The sequence below is a fragment of the Malaclemys terrapin genome, chromosome 18 (assembly GCF_027887155.1).
Source record: "Malaclemys terrapin pileata isolate rMalTer1 chromosome 18, rMalTer1.hap1, whole genome shotgun sequence".
Classification (NCBI taxonomy): Eukaryota; Metazoa; Chordata; order Testudines; family Emydidae; genus Malaclemys; species Malaclemys terrapin.
Genome location: NC_071522.1, coordinates 24,888,749 through 24,897,849, shown reverse-complemented (window position 1 = coordinate 24,897,849; position 9,101 = coordinate 24,888,749). Strand labels below are relative to the sequence as shown.

Sequence of the window (9,101 nt, the reverse complement as noted above, 5' to 3'; positions counted from 1 at the left end):
AGCAGGCCGGGGGATGCTCGGCCGGGGGTCCGGGGGCCGGCGGGGCCAGGGGGTGCTCGGCCGGGGGCAGGCCCAGGCTGGAAATGCCGGGGGGGGCAGCCTGGGCCGCTCCTCCTCCCCCCACACCCCCCCTTACCTGCTTCAGGCTTCCCGCGAATCAAATGTTCGCGGGAAGCAGGGGAGGGGGCGGAGTTGGGGCGGGGACTTTGAGGAAGGGGCGGAGTTGGGGCGTGGGCGGGGCTGGGGGTGGGGCCGGTGTCCGGTGGAGTGTCCTCCTTTTGGAGGCTCGAAATATGGTAACCCTACACATGGCATGCTTGGAAACAACAATTTTTGCAAACAATTGTTCTGATTTTTAATATATTTAAAATGAATCAACCCAGAGCCGAAAGGGGAAGGGCCAAGTGGAGAAGAGCTCGGAAAGTCTGCAGGGAGGGAGAGGAGAAGGAAAGTGGCCCCGTTTCCTAGGTAACTTCCCCCAGCAAGGTGGGAGGTTTGGCCATAACACACTTTGATCCTGTTCCATCCCTTCGTGGAGCAGGGGTTGGCCTCACTGCAGACAGGAGGGTGGGGAAGGGGTGACTAACAGTAGGACGCTGGTTTGATGAGGATGGCAGAGGCTTGGCAGTTCCCACTACAGATACTACCCCAAGTGATGCTCCCTTTGACGTTCAGTCGAACAGAATAACAAGCCGAGTACCACCAGCCCCCACTATAGCTAGACGCACAGTTCCCACTGTTAGTGTCCTGATCCAGGTCTTTAGTGGAGAACTTCATGTTGTCATGCACGGTGCTAGGATTGTTTGAAGTCATGGCGTCCCCTGCAGTCCCAGTGTAAGAGCCCAGCCTCAGCCTGTAGCCTTTGGACTCGTCTTCCAGACCGAAGAGGTTGTAGTCTGCGTATTTCATGGTGCCGGATGAATCGTGGATGACAAACCTGACCTGGTAGACCTTCTGCTTGGTGATCCGATAGATGTACTCCGTCCCCAGCCAGTAGTCATCCTGCACGTTGCCAAAGCCGTACTTGTAGGTGCTCCAGGACTCAGCCCAGGTGATCTGTGTGTCGCGCCGGTTCCGCTGGAGGACCGTCCAGCCCCCGGCTGTTTCGTTCATGTCGCAGTACACCACGAGCTGGTGCAGTCCTGTGGGCTGGATGAGGTAGATGCCGCTGGGGCTGCCTGAGGGGATCTCACTGCAGTCCTTGGGCCAGGCTGATGGCAGGAGAGAGAGGCAGATTTAACCAAATCCCCTGAAGTTAGACACCAAAATATTCAACAGGGCTGTAAAAAGGGTGGGGCAAGTGGGGCAGCCAACCAGCGTGTAAAGCCATGGGGCCATAAAAGTGGGGTCTTCATGGGGGGCACGTGGGGTGATGTGTCCCACCAGATTTCAGCCTTCCCTTTAGCACAGAGGTTTTCAAACTGGGGGACATGTCCTCCCAGCACGCCACCCAGTTTGAAAACCATCACCTCCTGCGAGGAGCTGGCAGATTGGAAGCTGCTGGGAGCTTGGCCTGTCCCTGGTCTGGCTCACCCCAAACGTGTGGCCGCCTCCGTTTGGATTCTCTCCTGAGAGGTGGCTAAGCTTCCATCAGCCTCAAGGGCTTGGGGGAATTTTAATTTCTTTCTCCAATTACTTAACCCTAGAATCCAGAGCAGCCAGCAATATTAATAGTGGAAGTGTGCTCAGAAATGCTGCCCCTCCCCTTTCCTCCAAAATTTCAGCCCCCAGAGCTCATCTGCAAGGAAGTGCATAACATAAAGGAGCAGAAATGAATCAAATATAAATTAATGAGCCAAAAGTCCTATTTATTTTGCTTGGTGTTTTCTTGCATTTCTTTAACTCTCTTTCCTCTGCAGCATGACACCATTTACTTTCTTATTTCTTTCAGAGTAGCAGCCGTGTTAGTCTGTGTCCGCAAAAAGAACAGGAGTACTTGTGGCACCTTAGAGACTAACAAATTTATTAGAGCATAAGCTTTCATGGACTACAGCCCACTTCTTCGGATGCATATAGAATGGAACATATAATGAGGAGATATATACACACACATACAGAGAGCATGAACAGGTGGGAGTTGTCTTACCAACTCTGAGAGGCCAATTAAGTAAGAGAAAAAAAACTTTTGAAGTGATAACAAAAACACTAACCCAGGAACCTATCCTTGCAACAAAGCCCGATGCCAACTCTGTCCACATATCTATTCAAGTGACATCATCATAGGCCCTAATCACATCAGCCATAACATCAGGGGCTTGTTCACCTGCACATCTACCAATGTGATATATGCCATCATGTGCCAGCAATGCCCCTCTGCCATGTACATTGGCCAAACCAGACAGTCTCTACGCAAAAGAATTAATGGACGCAAATCTGACATCAGGAATCATAATACTCAAAAACCAGTGGGAGAACACTTTAACCTGTCTGACCATTCAATGACAGACCTGCAGGTGGCTATTTTACAACAGAAAAGCTTCAAAAACAGACTCCAACGAGAAACTGCTGGACTTGAATTGATATGCAAATTAGACACAATCAATTTAGGTTTGAATAAAAACTGGGAATGGCTGTGCCATTACAAACATTGAATCTATCTCCCCATGTAAGTACTCTCACACTTCTTATCAACCTGTCTGTACTGGGCTATATTGATTATCACTTCAAAAGTTTTTTTTCTCTTACTTAATTGGCCTCTCAGAGTTGGTAAGACAACTCCCACCTGTCTATGCTCTCTGTATGTGTGTGTATATATATCTCCTCAATATATGTTCCATTCTATGCATCCGAAGAAGTGGGATGTAGCCCACGAAAGCTTATGCTCAAATAAATTTCTTAATCTCTAAGGTGCCACGAGTACTTCCGTTTCTTATTTCTGTGCTTTGTCTTTTCTCTCTCCTATTACTTTTTCTCCGGGCTGGTGAAGTATTCATTATCAATCCTATTATTAATTTAGCCCCTTTTGGTTAGTAGATAATTCACAAACCATCCCTGTGTTCTGTTCATGGTTTTGTAGTTTGCAAGTACATGTCAGATGCTTTCAGCCAATGAATTTGCAAACTCAGGGTTACCATATCTAATAAATAAAAAAAGAGGACCCTCCACGGGCCCTGGCCCTGCCCATTTCCCCACCCTAGCCCCGCCCCAACTCCGCCCCTTCCCCGTCCTAACTCCGCCCCCGCGGCCGGAGGCTCTGCTCCTCCCCTGACTCTTCGGCTCTGTTTAAGAGCCAAGCTGCCCCAGCGCTACCGGCTTCGGGCAGCCCCCATGCCTCCGGACCCTGCGCCGCCGGAGCCCGGGAGGGGAAGTGCCCGGCCAGCGGCTGGGGTCCGGAGGCAAGGGGGATTCCTGAAGCCCATAGCCCTCGGGCAGCTCGGCTCTTAAACAGAGCCGAAGAGTCAGGGGAGGAGCAGAGCCGCCATTTTCCCGGACATGTTCGGCTTTTTGGCAATTCCCCCCAGACGGGGGTTTGAGTGCCGAAAAGCCGGACATGTCCGGGAAAAAGAGGACGTATGGTAACCCTATGCAAACTATTCACTTTGACTGTCACATAAGAATGGCCATGCTGGGTCAGACCAAAGGTCCATTTAGCCCAGTATCCTGTCTTCCGACTGGCTAATGCCAGATGCTTCAGAGGGAATGAACAGAACAGGCAATCATCAAGTGATCCATCCCTATCGCCCATTCCCAGCTTCTGACAAACAGAGGCTAGGGACACCATCCCTGCCTATCCTGGCTAATAGCCATTGATGGACTTATCCTCCAGGAACTTATGTTCATTTTTTGTTACTTATGGCGTGTCCTGCCCTCTGCCAGCCCTTTGCAGCCTGACGCTAGCTGAATAGAGCTATCTCCAGTTCTTCTGGGCTCTCAGCTAGCAGGAGGTGCACTGAGCAGACAGCTATTCCACAGTGAGATACTTACCACGTCCTGCTGGTGGTCGGGTGTCACTGGCTCGCTTCCCCCGGCTGTGTTCTGCACTGTGCACTGTATGGACGAGAACAGAGCAGAGATATCAGACCCTATTCCAGCCCCAGGAAAGAGGTTTATCTGCTGGACAGTATCACTGTGCTCAGATAACTCCGGCCACTTCTTTACTTCTCATCTTTCTCCTAAATCCTTTGAGACTCCTCACGGTTTAGGTGATGCCGTATCAGATAAACCTGCGTGGAACTGTCTGAGGCTCCCACCCTCAGCTGACGCTTAGCCAAGGGTAGCTCTAATCCAGGGCATGCTCTCTGCTTCAGTGGTGCTGGCACTGCCGCATATCCAGGCTGTTGCTTCCCTTGTTATGAGTGATTTGTGCACCCAGTGTGTAGTAGGCATCCAGGAACCGGCTCCACTGTACCAGCCATTTCTATCCTCAGCGGGACCCAAACAGGACATACAGTGGCAAGGTAGTGTGTGAAGGAACATGGTTTCAGTGCATCAGGGTATCAGTGCCAGTCGGCAGTGCCAAGAATGGCAGAGACTAGTGCATGGAGAGGCACCACGAAACAAGAAGTTTCTGCTCAGAGGAGTGTCCTGTCGTGAGTTGACATTCTCTGGGACAGTGTGCACTACACAGACAGAGATGAAACAATCGGAGAACAGCTGCAGCAGCTGCTATTTCATAGCCTGGTGGAGAAACTGATGTTTATTGTGACCACCCTCCCACCGGGGTGATTCCAACACTAGGATTTTCTTTTCCCTGTTTAGCATCTTTGGGACAAATTCTACCTCCAAATTTACAGAATCAAATGCTAAATAACAGCAAACTGGGTAAGGGAAGAGTTCAAGGGGGAAGAAAAGCAATGGCTGGAGAGCTGATGAGCTACAGTGATGGGGTGGCTGTTCCAGGCCTCAGGCGGGGAAGAGAAGAAAGCTCTTCCACCAGTGATGGTGAGAAGATTGTCTGAAGGGTTGGAGCAGGGCACTGGTGGAGAAGAAGGGAGAGCTGGAAGGGAAATAAAGAGAGAACATTTCTAGGATAGGATCAAGAGTAAATTCATGGAGGATTTAAAAAATATGGGGGTTGCTATTTGAACTGGCTCCTGAAATGAGTGGGAATCTGGTGGAGTTGTTTGGGGGTCAGTGATTCATGCCAGAAGGTGGGCGGACATCACCATTGTGCACGTGCAGGGGTCTGGAGAGCTGGAACCAGGAGTGATTTATTAATTATATTATTGCCGTAGTGCCTCAGTCCAAGCCAAACGGTACGGACCGTACACAAACAGAGTAGAGTGGATGGTCCCTGTCCCGAAGAGCTGACTATCCAGATAGACCTGCCAGACACAGCGTGGGGGAAGGTGTAGAACACACCAGCACCAGCAGAGGGCGCAATGGGATGGCAGCAAACAGCATGGTAGTGCCACAGTTTTGTGCGGGTGAATTTAGTTCAGAGGGGCTCAGTTAATGGAAAGAGATGTGAAGGGAAAGGGATTAGGGGCCCTGGGCAGGGGAGCAGAGGTCAGAGGGGCAGGTGTGGAGTGAAGCTGAGGGGAAGAGATTGTGAGGGAGGGGTTGGAGCAAATGGCCAATCAGCACAGGGCAGAGAAAGTCATCAAAACAGCGAAAAGTTCTCTGGCTGTCCAGCGGTCACTGCTTTGGTGGCAGGAGGATGCAAGGTGTGGCCACGGAAGATGCTGTAATTACATTGCTACCAGCCTAGGCTACCTCAGCGTTTCATTGCCTAGTTTTATATTATGACTTTGGGGGTTTACAGGAAATTTTAAATTCTGACTTTTCATTCTCATTCGGGGTAAAAGGAATTTTCAAAATGTCAGAATTTTCTTCTCACCTGCTCTGCTGTGTCTGGAGCCTGAGATTGGCAGGGTCCCCCAGGGATTTGGGCAGCAGTTCCCATGAATTTAATGAGAATTGGGCACCCAGATCCCACAGGCAGATTTGAAAATTGGTTCCCTCAGGCTGGTGGGTGCCAAGTAGACAGGTGATTGCCGTGCTCCCACTTCAGAGGTAGCCTTAACGTTAGGTTCCAGAAGGGAAAGTTCCCAGCAGAGCCTCTCCGTGCTATGGCATAGTTAACACCCGGTCCTCAATATGATTTGTGCTGGGTGACCCACAGAAGGCAGGGCTTTGGTTGGGTATCTTATGCATCATTTCTCTGAAAGTGGGCTGAAGACTCATGAAATGATCAGCTCCTTTCACAAAGATTTGGGGTACTTCCTGGTATTGGATGGGACAGAAATATAGAGAACAAAGCTCTCATGGAATTTTTGCTGAAGCCAGAGAATGCAGAATGAAGAAATGGTCTGAACTTCCAAATCTCAAACTGCTGGGGTTTGGTTTGAGTTGGGATGAAGGTCTGTAGAGGTTCTTACTGGATCTGAACTGCTTTGTCCCTCTCTAACACAATAACACCTGGTCCCTCTTGTTAGAATAAAGGCCAAATACTTGCCTATTACCCCAGCTGTTTTTCCCATATATAAAGGTATAGCAAGACAATCAATCAAAGAGGCCCAACAGCAAGGAGGCCCAGCGGATGTATCCCATTACCCCTACCCCTGAACCCTGGAAAGGCAATCAATCAAGGGGACCCAGACAGATGTATCCTATTTACCCCTAGAAAGGAATTTAAGATTCCATAGGTCAGCAGAATGTATGCACGTTAAGTCATTTGTTACTGAATATAAAAAGGCTTGCTCTACGCTTGTGGGGTATGTTCCTCCCTCTGGCATGAGTCGAGGGGGACACCCGCTCAGCTGACTGATCAATAAAGAACTTGAAGCCGTCTTCTAGACTCCCGTGCCTCCTTGGGGTAATTGGGCAGCTCCAGGGGGAAACGAGCCCATTTGGCTAACACTCTTGCTCATGTTCTGTCTGTGTGGAGGGCAGTGTTTAAGGACAGCAGAGATAAATTGCATACCAGGCACAGGATCTGCTGGGTTGAGGTTCAGAATTTTATCTGAAGTTCCATTGAAGATATTCAGGTTTTCTATGTCCAGGGCGAGAACGGTGGCTGACAGGGCCAGCAGGCAGGTGAGGAGCAGGAGGTGCTGGGCAGCTGAAAAAAGGAAGAGGTGGAATGACACTAGAAATACAAACCCTCCCTTCAAGGAGCTGAGAATCACAACTGAAGCAGCTCCTGCAAAGTCACACCAGACTCACCAACTGGACAAATCCACAGGGTACATTATTGCTTCAAGAGCCAACAACAGCAAAAAGTTCTTAACCCAGAACAAAAGCGAACAGCATCAGGAACAACCCTCCCTCACCAAGTGAAGTGGTTACAAGCAGAGCCTGTAGAGGGAGTTTGCAAGGCCCTACAGGTGGGTAGCTCTTCTGCATTGACATGGCTCTCAGCTGCATGGACTGGAACTAGGGGTGCTGGTTTTCAGAGGCACAAACAGGGAAGTCATGGCACTTGGCATAACTGCGCACACATCCATGTCCTGCAAGGAACCGCCAACATTCTAACAGGGACAGTGACAGCTGCTTTGGTTTTATGGTTTATAGCAGGGCACGCGAGCTGATTTTCAGTGGCACTCACTCTGCCCGGGTCCTGGCCACCAGTCCGTGGGGCTCTGCATTTTAATTTAATTTTAAATGAAGCTTCTTAAACATTTTAAAAACCTTATTTACTTTACATGCAACAATAGTTTCGTTATATATTATAGACTTATAGAAAGAGACCTTCTAAAAACATTAAAATGTATTATTGGCACGCAAAAACTTAAATTAGAGTGAATAAATGAAGACTTGGCACACCACTTCTGAAAGGTTGCCGCCCCCTGGTTTATAGGCTGGCTGAAGTGTTCTCTCCCTTCGACTGTTAAATGCAGTTACTAACACATGTATCTTAGTATTTAATGCTACCGTGGAGTTCTCCTCCTTGTCAGTTTAATTTTAATTCAGAGCTTCTATTTCCATGTTTTAGTGCTCTCTGTGTGAATACAAATAAAGCGTGTACAACACAGTGGCTCCCATATGTCCCAAACTGCAGGAAAACCTTGATGCTGGGGCCTCTCTCCAGGAAGAGGAGAATGTATCTCACCATAGCAGGCTCAGACACTTTCTCGCTGCCTTCCTGCCAGCACCTGAGAGCTCTCCCACAGTTAGCGGAGCCGGCTGCACGAAGAGGAGAGCTTCCTAGGGCTGGGGTGGGGAAACCCGCAAACAGGGACTGTCCCTTCTAGGCAGGGATGGTTTGTCTAGTAGTGCAGCATTGCCTGCGCTAGACTCCTCCCTAGGAGAGACCCATTTTGTGTGAGTTACTGGTTAGTTTTCGCTCTCACACACTTGTACCTGTTCACCTACTCTGAGCCATTCATTAGGCCAGGAAAGGTTGATGGATGTTAGTGGTACTGGTAACTCAGTGCACAAGCCAATACAGCGAGGGGTGGTTCCTCGTTCATGACTTCCCTGGAAGGAAGGGCCACCCCCGAGGCGGAGCAGCGTGCACATGCACAGCAAGGGGCATAATGCAGGCAATTAAATCGCTGCACTGCCCATTTGATGCCACTGTGCTATTTCCTAGAAGGGCAGGAAACACAGCAAGTTACTGATTGATTTGGATTTTGTCAAACGGGCCCTCCGGCACTCCAGACTCATGTACAAGGATATAAAGCAATATGCCCCCAACTCCCCCAGCTCCCCTCAAGAGCACCGGCTGTCATAGGCACTCAAAGGCTGTGGCATGGGAAGTGTTGTTCTGGGGAGAGGTTGCGGCACTGGGAGCAGAAATAGCAGGGGTCAGAGACACCCTAGGAAAGCAAGGTGGCAGGAGAGGAAACAGCAGCTTTCTCGGACATGCAGGTGCATACAGCAGTGCAGAGAGTGGAGTGGCACATTTGCTGTCCTGCTCCCAGAGCCCAGACTCACCCATGCCGTCTCTGCAGGGACACGCGTGGAGCTGGAAGCTGCTGCAGGTGCAGGCTGGCTGGAGGGATGCTTGGTCCAGTATTTATAGCTCCCTCCTGCCCCGTGGGCGGGGCATTGCTGTGACCACTCCCACCCAGCCCCACTTGTCCTGTTGGCCAGCACTGAGGTGGGGCTTTCCCAGGGAATCATATCCTTAAGTAGCTTTGGAAACCTCAGCCCAGTAAATAAATACTATTCAGTAAATAAAGGCTATTCACTACCTTCCAAAGAAACCCTTTGTG

At 50.0% G+C, this 9,101-nt stretch overlaps 1 protein-coding gene across 1 annotated transcript; it reads right to left on the bottom strand.

Annotated features, from left to right (window-relative positions):
- Positions 1-312: 312 nt before the first annotated feature.
- On the bottom strand, positions 313-8,866 carry LOC128825754 (fibrinogen-like protein 1-like protein). Its single transcript, XM_054008518.1, has 4 exons — positions 8,821-8,866; positions 6,866-7,003; positions 3,925-3,987; positions 313-1,211 (listed from the first exon to the last, which is right to left on the bottom strand). The coding sequence occupies exons 1-4, from the start codon at positions 8,822-8,824 to the stop codon at positions 583-585; spliced, it is 834 nt and encodes a 277-aa protein (XP_053864493.1). The 5' UTR covers positions 8,825-8,866; the 3' UTR covers positions 313-582.
- Between the last annotated feature and the right edge of the window lie 235 nt (positions 8,867-9,101).